This window comes from Bombina bombina, chromosome 9, assembly GCF_027579735.1.
Source record: "Bombina bombina isolate aBomBom1 chromosome 9, aBomBom1.pri, whole genome shotgun sequence".
Lineage (NCBI taxonomy): Eukaryota > Metazoa > Chordata > Amphibia > Anura > Bombinatoridae > Bombina > Bombina bombina.
Window position 1 is genome coordinate 200,054,057 of NC_069507.1, and position 21,964 is coordinate 200,076,020.

Here is a 21,964-nt window from a genome sequence, read left to right on the forward strand (position 1 = left end):
GTAGGTGCGGAAGTAGTTTAGCTTATTAGATGCTGCACATCAGCGAACTGTAACTAAATCATTTATATGTGCGTCTGTGTGTGTACGGAAAAAGAAGGGTTGGCGAACGGACTATGAAACGACATTAGGATATAAAACAATTAGGGACAGACGGTGTAACCACAACCATGTGACTCCTGTGAAAATAACAGAATCCACGTTTATTACAGTTTTTTTTTTATTTATTTTTCATGTATTTTCCTACTTGTAAGCAACCAAAAGAAAAGAAAACATAATTCTATAAATATTTGATTGGAATCACATAATAGTCAACTAAAAATCAAGCTACTTCGTGATATTTATTAGGTGTGTAAATAATATTGTAAATACTTACTTGGAAGCTCCCAGTTTAGCACTGTTAATGGGTTAGGCAGAGACACCCAGTGAAAAGGGCTGGGAAAACAAGAGCATTCCCTCCCCCCTTTCCCTTCATATGACACAAACAGGAGTAGTGTACAACAAGTGTATATACTGTATCTGATAATGTGGCGCTTGTTTAAGAGTCTGAAAATCATTACAATGTTATTAAAAAATAAGCAAAAATATACATTGTTTCAAAAACACTCCCAGCTGGGTTATATAAATGGATCATCTACAAAACATTTATGCAAAGAAAAAAATCTAGTGTACATGTCCCTGTAACCCCATGTCAAAATACAGCTCTACACTATTAACCCCTAAACCGCCACAACCCCATGGCAAAATACCGCTCTACACTATTAACCCCTAAACCGCCACAACCCCATGGCAAAATACCGCTCTACACTATTAACCCCTAAACCGCCACAACCCCATGGCAAAATACCGCTCTACACTATTAACCCCTAAACCGCCACAACCCCATGGCAAAATACCGCTCTACACTATTAACCTCTAAACCGCCACAACCCCATGGCAAAATACCGCTCTACACTATTAACCCCTAAACCGCCACAACCCCATGGCAAAATACCGCTCTACACTATTAACCCCTAAACCGCCACAACCCCATGGCAAAATACCGCTCTACACTATTAACCCCTAAACCGCCACAACCCCATGGCAAAATACCGCTCTGCACTATTAACCCCTAAACCGCCACAACCCCATCGCAAAATACCACCTAACCTAACACCCCCTAACTTACAAAGAAATAAACCAAAAACTAACATTACTGGGGGGGGGGGGGGTAACATTACAGAAAAAAAAAAAAAACAATTTACCAAAAATAAAAAAATCAGTTATGCCTATTCTAAAGCTAAAGCCCCACTTAAAAATAAAACCTATACTAACACTAAACTATAGCAATAGCCTTTAGAAGGGCTTTTTGTAGAACATTCACCTAAAGTGATTTTAACTCCTTTTTAGAAAAAAAATACTAACCCATTCTACAAGTACCCCCAAACTCCCAAAATAAAGGCTATCTAAAAAAATGGTCTCTAAAAATTGCCCTGAAAAGGGAATTTAGTTAGGCATTGCTCTTAGAAGGACACTTAGCTCTTTTGCTGTCCAAAAAACTCTATTCTAAAAACAAAACAAAAACCTATTCTAAAAAAACACCCAAAAAGCCTATCACTAAACCCCAAAGATGGTACTCACCAAAGTTGAATCCAGCTCCTATGTGGTGTTGGTGGTCCATCTTCATTCTGGCGGTGGTCTAATATCTTCATCCATCTTCTTTTCTACTTATCTTCCATCCCTGACGTCCTCTTCATGCGGTTACCCACTGAATGCGAGGTACCTCCTTAATATAGGGGAACCCTTGCATTCCTATTGGTTTATTTTCATTTTCAAATTGAAATCAGCCAATAGAATGAAAGCTGATGTGGGTGACCGCATGAAGAGGACATCAGGGGATGGAGGATCTGAAGAAAAGAAGATGGATGAAGATAGATCGCCCCCGAGAAGAAGATGGATCACCACGCAGGAGCCGGATTCAACTTGATGAGTACCATCTTTGGGGTTTATTGATAAATAAGGTTTTTTTGTTTTCTTTTTGGGCAGCAAAAGAGCTAGATGCTCAACCAAATGCCTTTTTCAGGGCAATTTTTAGAGAAGTTTCTTTTAGATAGCCTTTTTTGGGGGTGGGGGGTTACTTGTTTTATAGAATGGGTTAGTATTTTTTGTGAAAAAGAGCTAAATCACTTTAGGGCAATGCCCTACAAAAAGCCCTTCTAAGGGCTTTTGCTATAGTTTAGTGTTAGTATAGTTTTTTTTTATTTTGAGTTTTTTTTAGTAGGGCTTTGGTTTTAGAATAGGCATAACTGTTTTTTATTTTTGGTAGTTTTTTATTTTCTGTAATGTAACTTTGGCTTTTTGCTTGCGTCAGGTTAGCGTGCAAGCAAAAAAACCTTTACTTTCAACTTGTAATACACGCTACCTGACACAGACAAAGAGCCAAAGTCAAGCAGAGTTAGCATGCGAGTAGAAGTGATGAATAGCGCTCCACTCATAATCTAGCCCTTTGACTTCTTACCCGCTACCTTTAAATGCAACAGGCATCAGCTATATACGCAATATACACATTTTACATTGCTAGGTTGCTAATATCAGAGAATTTACAATAACATCATGTATTTGTGTACCTCATGTGACAGTGCAGATTGCCATATGAGTGTGACTGTGTTTAGCTCTGAAAATTGTGAATTTTCTAATTCTCAGAGCTGTGCATGCACACTGCAAATTTCTCAAAGCCTACTCTGCTACATATCTTTCTCTAATTGGCTTTAGTGGGTAGAGATTGACTATTGAAAAACTATTTCAAGATATTCATTATTAATTTTTTTTCTTTGCTTGTTTTATTCAGCTTTATTGAAAATATGAATTAAACATTGTACAAAGACGATACGATGAGACATGAAACTCTGAATCATTTTAAAATTTAAACTTTATAACAATATATTTAATTAACTTGCTAGGGTACAATTATATTAGATGCTAAATAATATATAGGAACTTTAATATATCCACTCCACAAAGCCTGTTCAAAAGTCTAAATATACATTATTAAAAGGGACAATAAACATTTTGAGATGGTAATAAAAAAATAATTGTATATTCAGTGGATATAAAAAGTCTACACACCCCTGTTAAAATGTCAGGTTTCTGTGATGTAAAAAAATGAGACAAAGATAAATCATTTCAGAACTTTTTCCACCTTTAATGTGACCTATAAACTGTACAACTCAATTGAAAAACAAACTGAAATCTTTTAAGTAAAGGGAAATAAAAAACTAAAATAATATGGTTGCATAAGTGTGAACACCCTTTTATAACTGGGGATGTAGCTGTGTTCAGAATGAAGCAATCACATTCAAAATCATGTTAAATAGGAGTCAGTACACACCTGTTATCATTTAAAGTGCCTCTGAGGGCTGGGAAAATAAGAGCAGTCCCTCCCCCCTTTCCCTTCATATGAAAAGACAGATGACACAAACAGGACTAGTCTGTACAACAAGTGTATATGCTGTATCTGATACTGTGGCGCTTGTTTCGGAGTCTGAAAATCATTACGTTATTAAAAAATAAGCAAAAATATACATTGTTACAAAAACGCTCCCAGCTGGGTTATATAAATGGATTATCTACAAAACATTTATGCAAAGGAAAAAATCTAGTGTACATGTCCCTGTAACCCCATGTCAAAATACAGCTCTACACTATTAATTTGGAATAACTTCCTGTGAGAGTAGTTTATTTAGCAACCAAACCAAAATATCAAGGGAAAACTGCTTAATACTTTTTCTATTTATGCAAATTAGTCTCCAATAATCATTGATAGTTAAACACCACCACCACACATATGCCCTTGGTTGCTAATAACGTAACCACACCTCCAACATTTATTCTATTTTTGAATAATCTATGCAATTTGTTAGGGATATAATACCTAGGGATATAATACCACATATGTATTATTTTATCATTCATCTCAACTAAGTCTAGTGATAGAGGAAAATGAAATGGAGAGGAATATACAACTGCTTTGGTGAGGAAATATTAAAACCTTCAAGTCTCGTTCCCAATTTTCCATGCTGTCTGGGAGATATACAGGAGGGGCTTGGGTCAAGAGCTTGTAAATAAGGGCTCATAAATGAGGGAAATAGTAGAAGATAATGGAGGAGCCACAAATCATCTGTTGTTTAAAGGAAGCTGTGTTGCATATTAGGTTCCATCATCAGTCACATGGATATTGAAGACAGCACAATGCTAATAACAGTAGTAATTTTATCTTTTGTCAAATGAGAACATGAAGATAATAGTGGTAATAGTTCCAAATTACAGGTTAATGATGCCGATAGCAGTGATAGTAATCCCAAGTTGCAAGATGAGATGGTGAGTCTTAACAATTCGGGAGTTTCAAAACAGTTAATATCCACTGAGGCTTATATAATCTACTTACTAGACACACACCCAATCGTATGAGGTAAGTGTGAGGCGTGATCAGGTGGATTCCCAACAAGTGCTGTGAATGCTGTATAGTTCGCTCAAGCTCCGCCCCCGTTGTCTCCAAACCGTTATTCACCCAACTTTAATAAGTGATTCGTCTCCAGATAGTAGGATAAGTTGTCACACAGTCTCCTCAATAGATTGCCTGTTTACATTCTCTGGATCTGTAATCCTTAGTAGAAGTAGTGGTCTTTTTGTAGTGATGATTGTAGGAATTTGTTGCACAATAGCTCTGTATTTCCAGGACTTAGTAAGATCTTTGCAATAGCTTTAGAGAAAATCCAATATATCCAAATAGGAGTTGTAGGTAAAATAAGTCTTTATAATAGCAAGGTGTGCAAAATGTAACCCTTTTTACTGTATATATTATTATCCAAGGACAATGTAAATATAAAGTGTAAACTTGATTTAAAAAGTAACAAAACAAGAGTTTTGTCAGCAATGGCTTCTGTTTCTGAAATTAATTCACAATAACGATACCGTATCGTTATTGTGAATTACTTTCAGAAACAGATGTTTTATTTCACACTGCCATATCCAATGTTTACAAATTCCTAATACAACAATATATATTTTTAGTGGGCACACTAACTGGCGCTGAATTCCTTCCAGCACTCTTCTTTTCAAACATTTTATTTAAGGGATTACCTAGAAAGGGTTCTCCGTCCACTGGGAGGTTCATTCATAGCAGCCAGTGGTATGTTCTCCCCCCAAAGTATACACACATGAATATAAATATATTTTTGTATGAGTATAAGCCTTTACATTAATCTTTGAAAGACTTTCTGAATTTATATAAAGTATTTATATTATATGGAAATACTCATTTACAAGTACACATATATGTATTTATTCATATGTGAATTTATATTGAGGATAGATATTGTTTCTTAACCAGTCTATACTAGTTTTATTTCTCAGAATTATTATAAGCATTGTGTACCTAATATCCTATTGTAGATTGTACTGAAGTTTTGCACACCCAATACCAGGAAGCTTGCAGCTGTACTAGTTACAGTTGTATTCTACTTCCCACACAAATATATACCGTATATATATGTTTGAAAAAATAAATGAAATATGCTTATTATTTTGTGGTATGAATTTATAAATATGGTATGAAGTACTAAAATCCTTTTCTGTCTTGAGAGTATAAATCATTACTCTCTTACATTCTCTCTTTTTAGATAATGATTAATTTTTTCGTGATTTAAAAGGTCTGCACCATTTGTACATTAGATTTCCAGATACTTTGTTTCCCTTTTCGCCATTTTCTTGTATATTTTTTTTTAACACCCAATATTAACTTGGCAAAGAGTACTAGACAGAATTGCCCCCTTTCACCTTTGCGTGTTAATCGTTCAATTTAACCCATTGTGGTTATTCTAAGACAGGAAATGACCAGAATTCATTTCGGGAAAAATAAAATGGTATTATATTTATTTGCAGATGATTTATTAGTATTTCTTAGTGATACAAAATGTAACTTTAGTCAATTTCTTGACCTATCACACCAGTTTAGTTCTTTCTCAGGATATAAAATGAATCCTGAGAAATCAGAAATACTTTGGATTGCTCGTATTAAATCAAGGCTCTTGCCCGTTTAAGAATGCAGAACAAATCAAATATCTAGGCATCAACATCAGTAAAAATGCTAACGTAGGGTGCACACAACATTTTACATCGTGTCTAGATAGATGTAATAAGGATCTTACAATTTGGTAATCTCTTCCAATCTCACTTTCTGCATGAATAATGTTGATAAAATTATCGTTCCACGCATTTTAGGTCTATTGCAACATTTACCTTTAATTATGAAGCGGAAAGGATATTGGTAGTTTTAACAAAATGTGCTTATATTTTATGTGCCAAGGGAAAAGAACACGTTCAACTTATATATTGTTCTTATCTGATAGGTCGGATGGCTTAGCTTTACCAAAGTATATCTCTACTCAAATTTGCAATAGATTAGAATACGGAAAAAAAGTTACGTTACATCTTTTCAGACGTAATCTATCCTATGTGCACCCTTCTCTTTAAAAAGGGCCGATTAAGATACAGAAATGATTTGTCTTCAAGAACATTATTCTTGCATGGCAACTATACTGTAAAGGAATTAAGATAAATTCTTTAGGTTCTTCCTTGGAAGCACTTTTCACAATATGAACACTTCACCGGTTACATTTCACGCTATTTACTTAGCTGAATGTATATAGAAACATAGATATTGACGGCAGATAAGAGCCATAGGCCCAGCAAGTCTGCCCGACCTTACCTAACAGTATAAACTTATCTAGTTCGTAGGATAGCCCTATGCTTGTCCCATACATTTTTAAAGTCCCCCACAGTGTTTGTTGCTACTACCTCTTGAGGAAGTTTATTCCATAAATCAATCACTCTTTCTGTAAAGAAGTGCTTCCTCAAATTACTCCTGAATCTACTACCCTTTAGCTTGAGCTCATGACCCCTTGTTCTTGAATTTTCCATTTTATGTAAAATACCCACAGCCTCAGTTTTACTAAACCCTTTAATGTACTTGAAAGTTGCTATCATATCACCTCTTTCCCTTCTCTCCTCTAAGATATACATATTTAGGTAATTGAGCCTGTCCTGGTAAGTTTTATTTTTTAGACCATGTACCATTTTGGTAGCCCTCCTTTGCACAGATTCAAGTTTGTTAATATCCTTCTGAAGATATGGCCTCCAGAACTGCACACAATACTCAAGATGAGGCCTAACTAATGATCTATAAAGTGGCATAAGAACCTATTTCTGCTGCAAATACCTCTACCAATACATCCAAGCATTCTGCTAGCCTTACTTGCTGCATTACTACATTGTTTACTAAGTTTTAAATCATCTGAAATAATAATTCCCAAGTCCTGTTCCTCGTCTGTAACAGTCAGTAAAGTGTCATTGAGTCTGTAATTAACATTTGGATTTTTCTTCCCTAAATGCATTATTTTACACTTTGCTGTGTTAAACTTTAGATCCCAGTCGTTTGTCCAATCCTCCAATTGTTGTATATCACTTCTCATTTTGTCTACCCCCCCCTGGAACATCCACTCTGTTGCAAATTTTTGTATCATCTGCAAAGAGACATACTTTCCCCTGTAGCCCTTTGCTGATATCGCAGATAAATATGTTAAACAAAACAGGCCCCAGAACTGACCCCTGAGAAACACCACTAGTAACAGACCCCTCTGCTGAATGAACTCCATTTACTAGGACACTTTGTTTTCTGTCCTTAAGCCAGCATTCCACCCAGTTCACAATTTTTGAATCTAGACCAAGGAGATATAGTTTGTTAATAAGTTTATTGTGTGGGACGGTGTCAAATGCTTTGCTGAAATCTAGATATGCTACATCAACTGCTCCTCCCTTGTCTAATACTTTTTTTACATAATCAAAGAAATCAATTAGATTAGTCTGACATGATCTCCCTGAAGTAAAACCATGCTGATTTTGGTTCTCTAAATTGTTTGTCTTTATGTAAGTCATAATTCTTTCTTTTAAGAGGCTTTCCATTAATTTCCCTACTACTGAAGTTAAACTAACTGGCCTGTAGTTGCCAGATTCTTCTCTACTGCCCTTTTTATGAAGAGGTATTACATTTGCTATTTTCCAATCATCTGGGACAGCTCCTGTTAATAGTGACTGATTAAACAGATCAGTTAATGGGACAGTTAGCACTGATCGAAGTTCTTTTAAAACCCTTGGATGAATATTATCAGGACCCACTGACTTTGTAACATTTATTTTTGATAATGCTAACATATGTATAACATTTTTTTTTGATAATGCTAATATATGTGAGCAAACTTTTTTTTTTTATATAATTAGAAGCAATACGAAGAGCTCCCCTTACTTATGTTCAAGTACCTACAAGGGTACATGTTCCACAGCTTTAAAAAAAACAAAACAAAAAACAAGGAGATAGGCTACAATGGTAATAAAAGCACAGAAGTGTTTAATTCAACGTTAAAAAAAATACAATATACAATTTTCCCCATTGTAGATATTGAATGGTCTAACCACATAGTGGTTACAGATCTGTTCATAGGTGTTAAAAGAATGGTTCCTAATAGACAAGATATGCTTCTATGTTTGAAGGAACTCTGGCTGCACACGTGCCACCTTCCTCTGCTCTTTAATATGCGTCCTTGGGCACTGCATCTCACACCAGCTGATCGGCACCATGGTTGCTCCTACAGTGAGAAAAATACATTAGGAATTACAATGCTGGAAGGTTTAATTATGTTATTTGTACACAATTTGTACACAATTCTACAGAATCTATTTCCCCAAATACATTTTGCAGTATTAAATGGACAATAAAGTTTGACTTTCTTTTCTGTATATGTAATATTGAGGGTTTTAAACCTTGTGGATGCAAATGTAATGTAAAGCTTTAAGGAGGATATCAGAGGGGTGATACAGGAGCATTTAAGGAGGATATCAGAGGGGTGATACAGGAGCGTTTAAGGAGGACATCAGACGGGTGATACAGGAGCGTTTAAGGAGGACATCAGACGGGTGATACAGGAGCGTTTAAGGAGGACATCAGACAGGTGATACAGGAGCGTTTAAGGAGGATATCAGAGGAGTGATACAGGAGCGTGCAAACTCAGGTTATTGGTGGTTGAGTGGGGTAGAGAGGAACAGAAAATCACATGGCTGTCTAAATTACTACTCGTGTTAAAACCAAGGGGATGTGAATGATTTTATCACCAAGAGTTTGTTGATGAACTTGATTATATGGACAACTAGCCAAGAGGGATCTCAATGTATCTACCCCTCACGGGTAAAAAAAACAAAAAACAAAAAAACATAGCTCAACCTTCAATGCTAGTAAGAGGGAAACCATCTTAAACTGCAAATTGGTTACTATTAGTTTCTCTTTTTGACTCTTTATATTTGATGTCTATTATACCTCAATATTCTTGTGCTAACTAGATACGATTTCCTGTTACATACTTTTTATTCTTAAAGGGTTACATTATAGAGCATGCAATTTAAGCAACTTTCTTATTTACTCATATTATCAATTCTTTTTCATTGAGGAATGTAAGCTTAGGAGCTGGCCCATTTTTGGTTCAAGAAGCTGGGTAGCACTTTTGGAACACCAGATAGGGTGGATCACACTGCAAAGCAGATAATTCAGAAACTCTTCTAGCAGAAGAAATAGCAACCAAAAACAGAACTTTCCAAGATAGCAACTTGATATCTATGGAATGTAAGGGTTTAAAAACGGAACCCCCTGAAGAACTGAAAGAACTAAATTTAGACTCCAAGGAGGAGTCAAGGGTCTGTAAACAGGTTTGATTCTGACCAAAGCCTGTACCTCTGGCACAGCTGCCAGTCGTTTGTATAACAAGACAGATAAAGCAGAAATCTGTCCTTTAAGAGAACTCGCTGATAATCCCTTATCCAAACCTTCTTGGAGAAAGGAGAGGATCTTAGGAATTTTAATCTTACTCTAGGAGAATCCCTTGGATTCACACCAACAGATATATCTTTTCCATATTTTATGGTAAATCTTTCTAGACACAGGTTTTCTGGCTTGGACCAGAGTATCTATCACTGAATCTGAAAACCCACGCTTGGATAAAATCAAACGTTCAATTTCCAAGCAGTCAGCTGCAGAGAAATTAGATTTGGATGTTCGAATGGACCTTGTACTAGAAGAACCTGTCTCAAAGGTAGCTTCCATGATGGAGCCGATGACATATTCACCAGGTCTGCATACCAAGTCCTGCGCGGCCACGCAGGAGCTATCAGAATCACCGAGGCCTTCTCCTGTTTGATCCTGGCTACAAGCCTGGGAAGGAGGGAACGGTGGAAACGCATAAGCTAGGTTGAACGACCAAGGCGCCACTAATGCATCCACTAGAGTGGCCTTGGGATCCCTGGATCTGGACCCGTAGCAAGGAACCTTGAAGTTCTGACGAGACGCCATCAGATCCATGTCTGGAATGCCCCATAATTGAGTCAACTGGGCTAACACCTCCGGGTGGAGTTCCCACTCCCCCGGATAGAAAATCTGACGACTCAGATAATCCGCCTCCCAGTTGTCTACTCCTGGGATGTGGATTGCAGATAGGTGGCAGGAGTGATCCTCCGCCCATTTGATGATCTTGGATACCTCTCTCATCGCCAAGGAACTCCTTGTTCCTCCCTGATGGTTGATGTAAGCTACAGTCGTCATGTTATCTGACTGGAATCTTATGTATCCGGCCTTCGCTAGATGAGGTCAAGCCCGGAGAGCATTGAATATCGCTCTCAGCTCCAGGATGTTGATCGGGAGAAGAGACTCTTCCCGAGACCATAAACCCTGAGTTTTCAGGGAATCCCAGACCGCGCCCCAGCCTGATAGACTGGCGTCGGTCGTGACAATGACCCACTTTGGTCTGCAGAAACTCATTCCCTGAGACAGGTGATCCTGTCTACTGGAACATGCACAGTTGTAATGGTCTTAGATGAATTCGAGCAAAAGGAACTATGTCCATTGCTGCAACCATCAACCCTACTACTTCCATGCACTGAGCTATGGAAGGCTGCAGAATAGAGAGAAGAACTTGACAAGCGTTTAGAAGCTTTGACTTTCTGACTTCTGTCAGGAAGATCTTCATTTCAAAAGAATCTATTATTGTTCCCAAAAAGGGAACTCTTGTCGACGGAGACAGGGAACTCTTTTCTACGTTCACCTTCCACCCGTGAGATCTGAGAAAGGCTAGAACAATGTCTGTATGAGCCTTTGCCTTGGAAAGTGACGACGCTTGAATTAGAATGTCGTCCAGATAAGGTGCCACTGCAATGCCCCTTGGTCTTAGAACCGTTAGAAGGGACCAGAGCACCTTTGTGAAAATTCTGGGAGCAGTGGCTAGTCCGAATGGGAGAGCCACGAACTGATAATGTTTGTCCAGAAAGGCGAACCTTAGGAACTGAGGATGATCTTTGTGGATAGGAATATGTAGATACGCATCCTTTAAATCCACGGTAGTCATATATTGACCCTCCTGGATTGTAGGTAAAATTGTTCGAATGGTTTCCATTTTGAACGATGGAACTCTGAGAAATTTGTTTAGAATTTTTAAATCCAGAATTGGTCTGAAAGTTCCCTCTTCTTTGGGAACTACAAACAGATTTGAGTAAAAACCCCTGACCTTGTTCCACAGTTGGAACTGGGTGTATCACTCCCATCTTTAACAGGTCTTCTACACAATGTAAGAATGTCTGTCTACTTATTTGGTTTGAAGATAAGTGAGAAACGTGGAACCTTCCCCTTGGGGGTAGTTCCTTGAATTCTAGAAGATAACCCTGAGAGACTATTTCTAGTGTCCAGGGATCCTGAACATCTCTTGCCCAAGCCTGAGCAAAGAGAGAGAGTCTGTCCCCTACTAGATCCGGTCCCGGATCGGGGGCTACCCCTTCATGCTGTCTTGGTAGCAGCAGCAGGCTTCTTGGCCTGTTTACCGTTATTCCAGCCTTGCATTGGTTTCCAAGCTGGTTTAGTCTGGGAAGCGTTACCCTCTTGTCTAGAGGCTGCCGAGTTAGAAGCCGGTCCGTTCCTGAAATTGCGAAAGGAACGAAAATTGGACTTAATCTTAGCCTTGAAAGGCCTATCCTGTGGGAGAGCATGGCCCTTTCCCCCAGTGATGTCTGAAATAATTTCTTTCAATTCTGGCCCAAAAAGGGTCTTACCTTTGAAAGGGATATTAAGCAATTTTGTCTTGGAAGATACATGCGCCGACCAAGACTTTAGCCAGAGCGCTCTGCGCGCCACAATTGCAAACCCTGAATTTTTCGCCGCTAATCTTGCTAACTGCAAAGCGGCGTCTACTTAAGTTCGTGAATTCTGTCCATGACTTCCTCATACGGAGTCTCCCTACTGAGCGACTTTTCCAGTTCCTCGAACCAGATAGGAATAATGCACGAAATAGGTTGAAGGAGGTAACCTTGCTGTACAAAAATCTTTTTAAGCAAACCCTCCAATTTTGTATCCATAGGATCTTTGAAAGCACAATTGTCCTCAATGGGAATGGTCGTGCGTTTGGCTAGTGTAGAAACCGCCCCGTCGACCTTAGGGACTGTTTGCCATATGTCCTTCCTGGGGTCGACCATAGGGAACAATTTCTTAAATATAGGAGGAGGGACAAAAAGGTATGCCTGGCTTCTCCCACTCCTTATTCACTATGTCCGCCACCCGTTTAGGTATCGGAAAGGCATCAGGGTGCACCGGGACCTCTAGGAACTTGTCCATCTTGCACAAGTTTTCTGGGATGACCAGATTGTCACAATCATCCAGAGTAGATAGCACCTCCTTAAGTAATGCGCGGAGATGCTCTGATTTAAATTTAAATGTCACAACATAAGGTTCTGCCTGCTGAGAAATTCTTCCTGTATCAGAAATTTCTCCATCTGAGAAACCCTCCCTCACTGCCACTTCAGACTGGTGTGAGGGTATGACAGAAAAATTATCATCAGCGCCCTCCTGCTCTACAGTGTTTAAAACAGAGCAATCGCGCTCTCTCTGAAATGCTGGCATTTTGGATAAAATATTAGCTATGGAATTATCCATTACTGCCGTCAATTGTTGCATAGTAACAAGCATTGGCGCGCTAGAAGTACTAGGGGTCGCCTGCGCGGGCATAACTGGTATAGACACAGAAGGAGAAGATGTAGAACTATCTCTACTTCCTTCATCTGAGGAATCATCCTGGGCAACCTTACTATTTGTGACAATACTGTCCTTACTGTGTTTGGACGCTATGGCACAATTATCACATATATTTGAAGGGGGAACCACATTGGCTTCCATACATACAGAACATGATCTATCAGAAGGTACAGACATGTTAAACAGGCTTAAACTGGTTAATAAAGTACAAAAAACGTTTTAAAACAAAACCGTTACTGTCTCTTTAAATGTTAAACAGGGCACACTTTATTACTGAATATGTGAAAAACTATGAAGGAATTATCCAATCTTTACCAAATTTTCACCACAGTGTCTTAATGCATTCAAAGCATTGCACCCCAATTTTCAAGCTGTTAACCCTTAAAATGTGGAAACCGGAGCCGTTTGCAATTTTAACCCCACTACAGTCCCAGCCACAGCCTTTGTTGTGACTTCAACTATCCCAGGGGGGTATTTCAAGCCTTCTAGGAACTTTTTCAGTGGACACCAGACCCTCTCACATGCATCTGCATGCACTGTACTTAAAAGAAACTGTGCAATAATGGCGCGAAAATGAGGCTCTGCCTAATACAGTGAAAGGCCCTTCCTGACTGGGAAGGTGTCTTAACTAGTGCCTGGCGATAAAAAACGTTCCCCAAATAATAAGTGTGAAATCCTCTTCAAACTTTAAATAAAAACTTAAATAAACAATCGATTTAGCCCTTAAGAGTGTCCACCAGTTAATAGCCCATAATAAGCCCTTTATTCTTTCTAAGTCTAAGAAAATGGCTTACCGATCCCCATGAGGGAAAAATGACAGCCTTCCAGCATTACACAGTCTTGTTAGAAAATGCCTAGTCATACCTTGAGCAGAAAAGTCTGCAAACTGTTCCCCCCAACTGAAGTTCTCTCATCTCAACAGTCCTGTGTGGGAACAGCAATCGATTTTAGTTACTGCTGCTAAAATCATACTCCTCTTTTAAACAGAACTCTTCATCTCTTTCTGTTTCAGAGTAAATAGTACATACCAGCACTATTTTAAAATAACAAACTCTTGATAGAAGAAATAAAAAACTACAACTAACACCACAAACTCCTCACCATCCCCGTGGAGATGCTACTTGTTCAGAGCGGCAAGGAGAATGACTGGGGGGCGGAGCCAGAGGGGGAGCTATATGGACAGCTCTTGCTGTGTGCTCTCCTTGCCTTTCCCTGTAGGGGAGGAGAATATCCCACAAGTAATGGATGACGCCGTGGACCGGACACACCAATGTTGGAGAAAAGGGTTCAGTATCCCTTTAATAAAAAAAAATTAAAAAGATTTAGTAACCCTAAAGAAAAACAAAACAAAATACACAAATATAAAATAAAGTGAATAGAAAATCGCAACACAAAGAAAGGAGGTATGATTTTAGCTCCACTTACCTGCTTCACTATGTGCAACTACAACTCCTAGCTCATTCTCAGCTGTAGATAACAAATAATTGGACTGGATATCTCCCAGCGATATCTAATGCGCATCCATTTAGGAAGACAATATCACACACACATTTCAATTAAGTCCAGAAGATATTTTAATCATCAATAATAATTTTGGTGTCACTATCCATGTTAGTAAATATTAATCAACTAGTTCAAATGTGCTAAACTTTTGTGCTTGGAAAAACTACTATTTCTTTTTAGTTGTTTTTTACAATGATGGATGGAAGGCTGTGAAAATGTTTTCTCTTGTTTTAATCTGCACTGTAGCATAGTTTTCACAATTAATGTGTTCTAACCATAGTGTGCTATAATACAGCATATAAAGAGTTTAAAAGATTTAAACAGACATTTGTTTAGCGTGCTGAGGTAATCAAACAAGTAATCCTCAGGTATGTCCCTTGTTATTTCAACTCAATGAAACCGATTAGAAGGGTCAGGTCCTTTAACACCTTCGCATCATTTAGGGAAGCTCTGCCCAATACAAATCTAACTTTTGGCTTTGCTATCAAATCTGAAGTTGTCACGATACAAAATTCCTGTGTTCTATGGAAAAGAATAATTGATACATAACAGTGCTGAATTGGTTAAAGAGCTGACCATTGTATGAACTATATTGCTCAAGTGGAGAAATGTTGCAACATTATTTAAACTTTCCCAGTGAGTATGTCCTACCAAAATCTCTCCAAAAGGAGGGTATAAAATCACCCATATAGTTACAAAACAAACCTGTTGGGGGGGGGACATTTAGTGTCCTGCGAGTCTTTTGTCTCAATAAGGTCACACATATGACGTCCATCAACAGAAAAACACTAAGTCCTGAAAAAACAAAATTTATGCTTACCTGATAAATTTATTTCTTTTGTGGTGTATCCAGTCCACGGATCATCCATTACTTGTGGAATATTCTCCTTCCCAACAGGAAGCTGCAAAAGGATCACCCACAACAGAGCTGTCTATATAGCTCCTCCTCTAACTGCCACTACCAGTCATTCGACCGAAGACAAGCAAGAGAAGGGAGAAACCATAGGGTGCAGTGGTGACTGTAGTTTAAAAATAAAACACACCTGCCTTAAAATGACAGGGCGGGCCGTGGACTGGATACACCACAAGAGAAATAAATTTATCAGGTAAGCATAAATTTTGTTTTCTCTTGTAAGGTGTATCCAGTCCACGGATCATCCATTACTTGTGGGATACCAATACCAAAGCTATAGGACACGGATGAAGGGAGGGACAAGGCAGGTGCTTAAACGGAAGGCACCACTGCCTGCAAAACCTTTCTCCCCAAAATAGCCTCCGAAGAAGCAAATGTATCAAATTTATAGAATTTTGAAAAAGTATGAAGCGAAGACCAAGTCGCCGCCTTACAAATCTGTTCAACAGAAGCCTCATTCTTAAAAGCCCATGTGGAAGCTACCGCTCTAGTAGAATGAGCTGTAATCCTTTCAGGAGGCTGCTGACCAGCAGTCTCATAAGCTAAGCGTATTATACTCCTTAGCCAAAAAGAAAGAGAAGTTGCCGAAGCCTTTTGGCCTCTCCTCTGTCCAGAGTAGACAACAAACAATGCAGATGTTTGACGAAAATCTTTAGTAGCTTGTAAATAAAACTTTAAAGCACGAACCACGTCAAGATTGTGTAAAAGACGTTCCTTCTTTGAAGAAGGATTAGGACACAGTGACGGTACAACAATCTCCTGATTGATATTTTTATTAGATACCACCTTAGGTAGAAAACCAGGTTTGGTACGTAACACTACCTTATCGGAATGAAAAATGAGATAAGGAGAATCACATTGTAAAGCAGACTCCGAAACTCTTTGAGCCGAAGAGATAGCTACTAAAAACAAAACTTTCCAAGATAAGAGCTTAATATCTATGGAATGCAAAGGTTCAAACGGAACCCCTTGAAGAACCTTAAGAACTCCAAGGCGGAGCAACAGGTTTAAACACAGGCTTAATTCTGACTAAAGCCTGACAAAACGCCTGCACGTCTGGAACCTCAGCCAGACGTTTGTGCAAAAGAATAGACAGAGCAGAAATCTGTCCCTTTAAGGAACTTGCTGACAACCCCTTCTCCAATCCATCTTGGAGAAAACAGAATTTATGCTTACCTGATAAATTACTTTCTCTTACAGGTGTATTCAGTCCACGGATTCATCCTTACTTGTGGGATATTCTCAATCCCTACAGGAAGTGGCAAAGAGAGCACACAGCAAAGCTGTCCATATAGCTCCCCTCAGGCTCCGCCCCCCCAGTCATTCGACCGACGGTTAGGAGAAAAAGGAGAACCATAGGGTGCAGTGGTGACTGTAGTTATTGTAAATTAAATTTGAACCTGACTTAAATATCTGGGCGGGCCGTGGACTGAATACACCTGTAAGAGAAAGTAATTTATCAGGTAAGCATAAATTCTGTTTTCTCTTACTTGGTGTATTCAGTCCACGGATTCATCCTTACTTGTGGGATACCAATACCAAAGCAATAGGACACGGATGAAGGGAGGGAACAAGTCAGGTAACCTAAACGGAAGGCACCACTGCTTGCAAAACCTCTCTCCCAAAAATAGCCCCCGAAGAAGCAAAAGTATCGAATTTATAAAATTTGGCGAATGTATGCAGTGAAGACCAAGTCGCTGCCTTACAAATCTGTTCAACAGAAGCCTCATTCTTGAAAGCCCATGTGGAAGCCACAGCTCTGGTGGAATGAGCTGTAATTTGTTCAGGAGGCTGCTTATCAGCAGTCTCATAAGCCAATCGGATGATGCTTTTCAGCCAAAATGACAGAGAGGTAGCAGTCACTTTCTGACCTCTCCTCTTACCAGAATACACAACAAACAAGGATGATGTTTGTCTGAAATCTTTGGTTGCTTTTAGATAGAACTTTAAATAGTAAATATTCCTATTAGAAACCACCTTTGGAAGGAAACCAGGTTTAGTGCGTAAAACAACCTTATCTGCATGGAACACCAGATAGGGTGAATCACACTGCAAAGCAGACAATTCTGAAACTCTTCGAGCAGAAGAAATCGCTACTAAAAACAAAACTTTCCAAGATAATAACTTGATATCTATGGAATGCAAAGGTTCAAACGGAACCCCTTGAAGAACTGAAAGAACTAAATTTAGACTCCATGGAGGAGCCACAGGTCTGTAGACAGGCTTGATTCTAACTAGGGCCTGTGCAAACGCCTGAATGTCTGGTACAGCTGCCAGACGCTTGTGTAACAGAATAGACAGAGCAGATATCTGTCCTTTTAAGGAACTAGCTGACAGACCTTTCTCCAAACTTTCTTGGAGAAAAGACAATATCCTTGGAATCCTAACTTTACTTTTACGAGTAACCCTTGGATTCACACCACCAAAGATATTTCCGCCATATCTTATGGTAAATTTTCCTGGTGACAGGCTTTATGGCCTGTATCAGAGTATCTATAACTGAATCAGAGAAACCCCGCTTAGCTAGGATTAAGCGTTCAATCTCCAAGCAGTCAGTTGCAGAGAAACTAGATTTGGATGCTTGAAAGGACCTTGGATTAGAAGATCCTGCCTCGATGGCAGTTTCCATGGTGGGACCGATGACATGTCCACTAGGTCTGCATACCAAGTCCTGCGTGGCCACGCAGGTGCTATCAGAATTACCGAAGCCTTCTCCTGTTTGATTCTGGCTATTAGCCGAGGGAGAAGAGGAAACGGTGGAAAGACATAAGCTAGACTGAATGACCAAGGCGCTATTAATGCATCTATCAATGCCGCCTTGGGATCCCTGGATCTGGATCCGTAAAGGGGAAGTTTGGTGTTCTGACGGGACGCCATCAGATCCAACTCTGGAATGCCCCATAGCTGGGTCAGCTGAGCAAAAACCTCCGGGTGGAGTTCCCACTCCCCCGGATGGAAAGTCTGACGACTTAGAAAATCCGCCTCCCAGTTGTCTACCCCTGGGATGTGAATTGCAGATAGATGGCAGGAGTGATTCTCCGCCCATTTGATGATCTTGGTTACTTCCTTCATCGCTAGGGAACTGTTTGTTCCTCCCTGATGATTGATGTACGCCACAGTCGTGATGTTGTCCGACTGAAACCTGATGAATTTGGCCTCTGCTAGTTGAGGCCACGCCTGGAGCGTATTGAATATCGCTCTCAGCTCCAAAATGTTTATCGGGAGAAGAGATTCTTCCCGAGACCATAGTCCCTGAGCCTTCAGGGAGTTCCAGACCGCACCCCAGCCAACCAGACTGGCATCGGTCGTGACAATGATCCACTCCGGTCTGCGGAAACTCATTCCCTGAGACAGGTGAACTTGAGACAACCACCAGAGAAGAGAGTCTCTGGTTCTTTGATCCATTTGAATTTGAGGAGACAAATCTGCGTAATCTCCATTCCACTGTTTGAGCATGCACAGCTGCAGTGGTCTGAGATGGATTCGGGCGAAAGGGACTACACGTCCATTGCCGCAACCATTAAACCAATTACTTCCATGCATTGAGCCACGGAAGGCCGAGGAATGGAATGAAGAACTCGGCAAGTATTCAGCAGTTTTGACTTCCTGACCTCTGTCAGAAAGATTTTCATTTCTACCGAGTCTATTAGTGTTCCCAGAAAGGGAACCCTTGTGAGCGGGGACAGAGAACTCCTTTCTACGTTCACCTTCCACCCATGAGACCTTAGAAAGGCCAGAACGATGTCCGTATGAGCCTTGGCTCTGTGAAAGGACGACGCCTGTATTAATATGTCGTCTAGGTAAGGTGCTACTGCAATGCCCTGCGGTCTTAGAACCACTAGGAGGGACCCTAGCACCTCTGTGAAAATTCTGGGAGCGGTGGCCAACCCGAAAGGAAGGGCCACGAACTGGTAATGTTTGTCCAGAAAGGCAAACCTTAGGAACTGATGGTGATCTTTGTGGATAGGAATATGTAGATACGCATCCTTTAGATCCACGGTAGTCATATATTTACCTTCCTGGATCATCGGCAAGATTGTCCGAATGGTTTCCATCTTGAAAGACGGAACTCTGAGGAATTTGTTTAGAATTTTTAGATCCAGGATTGGCCTGAAAGTTCCTTTCTTTTTGGGAACTACAAACAGGTTTAAGTAAAAGCCCAGTCCTTGTTCTGCAATCGGAACTGGGTGTATCACTCATTTTTAGTAGATCTTCTACACAGTGTAAGAACGCCTGTTTGTTTCTTTGTTTGGTCTGAAGACAAACGAGAAATGTGGAACCTTCCCCTTGGGGGAGAATCCTTGAATTCTAGAAGGTACCCCTGAGCAACTATTTCTAATGCCCAGGGATCCTGAACGTCTCTTGCCCAAGCCTGAGCAAAGAGAGAAAGTCTGCCCCCTACCAGATCCGATCCCGGATCAGGGGCTACCCCTTCATGCTGTCTTGGTAGCAGGAGCAGGCTTCTTGGCCTGTTTACCCTTATTCCAGCCCTGCAAGGGTTTTCAGGTTGCTTTGGGCTGGGAAGCGTTATCTTGCTTTGCGGCAGCAGAGGTTGCAGCAGGTCCGCTCCTGAAGTTGCGAAAGGAGCGAAAATTAGCCTTATTTTTGGCCTTAAACGGCCTATCTTGTGGAAGGGCATGACCCTTGCCCCCAGTGATATCTGAAATAATTTCTTTCAGCTCTGGGCCGAATAGGGTTTTCCCCTTGAAGGGAATATTTAACAGTTTTGTTTTGGACGACACATCCGCCGACCACGATTTGAGCCAAAGCGCTCTTCGCGCCATAATGGCAAAACCTGAGTTTTTCGCCGCTAGTTTAGCTAACTGGAAAGCGGCATCAGTGATAAAAGAATTAGCCAGCTTTAGAGCATGAATTCTATCCATGACCTCATCGTATGAAGTCTCCCTCTGGAGCGACTCCTCCAGGGCCTCGAACCAAAAAGCCGCTGCAGTAGTTACAGGAATTATGCAGGCAATTGGTTGAAGTAGAAAACCTTGCTGAACAAAAATTTTCTTCAGCAATCCTTCCAATTTTTTATCCATAGGATCTTTGAAAGCACAACTGTCCTCTATTGGTATAGTTGTACGCTTAGCCAGTGTTGAAACAGCCCCCTCTACCTTAGGGACCGTCTGCCACGCGTCCTGCCTAGGGTCGTTTATGGGGAACATTTTCTTAAAGATAGGTGGGGGAATAAAGGGTACACCTGGTCTCTCCCACTCCTTAGTCACAATATCCGCCACCCTCTTTGGGATCGGAAATGCCTCAGTGTATACAGGGACCTCTAGAAATCTGTCCATCTTACACAATTTTTCAGGGACCACCATGGGGTCACAATCATCCAGCGTAGCTAAAACCTCCTTAAGCAGGACGTGGAGGTGTTCCAGCTTAAATTTAAACGCTAAGGAATCTGACTCTGCCTGCTGAGAAACTTTTCCTGTGTCAGAAATTTCTCCCTCAGACAGCCCTTCCCTCACTGCTACCTCTGAGTTTTGTGAGGGTACTACAGATAAATTATCCAAAGCTTCAGATTGCTCATCCTCTGTATTTAAAACTGAGCTATTGTGCTTTCTTGGAAAAACTGGCAGTTTGGATAAAAATGCTGCAAGGGAATTATCCATTACTGCTGCTAATTGTTGTAAAGTGATGGGGCCAATGCGCTAGGCGTAACTGGTGTAGACACGTGGGGGGAGGAAGAAGGACTATCCTCATTACCCTCCGTTAAGGAATCATCTTGGGCAGCATTTTTAATTGTCACTGGATGATCTTTAAAATGCTTAGATGTTTTTGCACACTTTAAACATAAATGCAATGGGGGTACTGCCATGGCTTTTGAACATAAAGAACAAGGTCTATCTGAAGGCTCAGACATGTTTGACAGACTCAGACAACACTAAAATGTTGAAAAAAATACTTTTTGAAAAAACGTTACTGTCTCTTTAAATAATAAAAGGCACACACTTTTTTACCAAATCATCAAAAAACATCCGATCTTTATGAAATTTTCACCATATGATCCTAATGCCTTGAAATGATTGCACAGAAATTTTCAAATCGTTTAACCACTTAATGCCCAAACCGGAGCAAAATGAAGTAAACACCCGGTTTAACCCACTACAGTACGATGCCACAGTCTTTGCTGTGGCTTTACCTTCCTTTAGGGTTAATTGCAGGTGTAAATTAAGCCTCCCTGAAGTCCTCCTGTACTCTAAAGGCTCTGCACATGAGGCTGCATGGAGCTGTGTTGCAAATTAACTGCGCAATTGAGGCGCGAAAATGAGGCCTCCTCCTTCATCACTCCAGAGTTATGGGGCCTTTCTGAGTCAGATGTCTGTCTTACAAAATGCGAGGCATAAAAAAGTCCCCAAAAAGTGTTTCCAACGTCTAAAACATAAGATTACCCT

General features: G+C 40.1%; 1 protein-coding gene across 1 annotated transcript in view; it reads right to left on the reverse strand.

The window, feature by feature from the left end:
* Positions 1–8,409: 8,409 nt before the first annotated feature.
* Positions 8,410–21,964, reverse strand: part of EXOSC1 (exosome component 1) — a 70,928-nt gene continuing 57,373 nt past the window's right edge. The window contains exons 8-9 of the mRNA XM_053692974.1: positions 14,573–14,657; positions 8,410–8,675 (exon numbers count right to left, since the gene is read on the reverse strand). Coding sequence (XP_053548949.1) covers positions 8,569–8,675; positions 14,573–14,657 — 192 coding nt within the window. The 3' untranslated portion in view covers positions 8,410–8,568. The remainder of the gene's footprint in view (positions 8,676–14,572; positions 14,658–21,964) is intronic.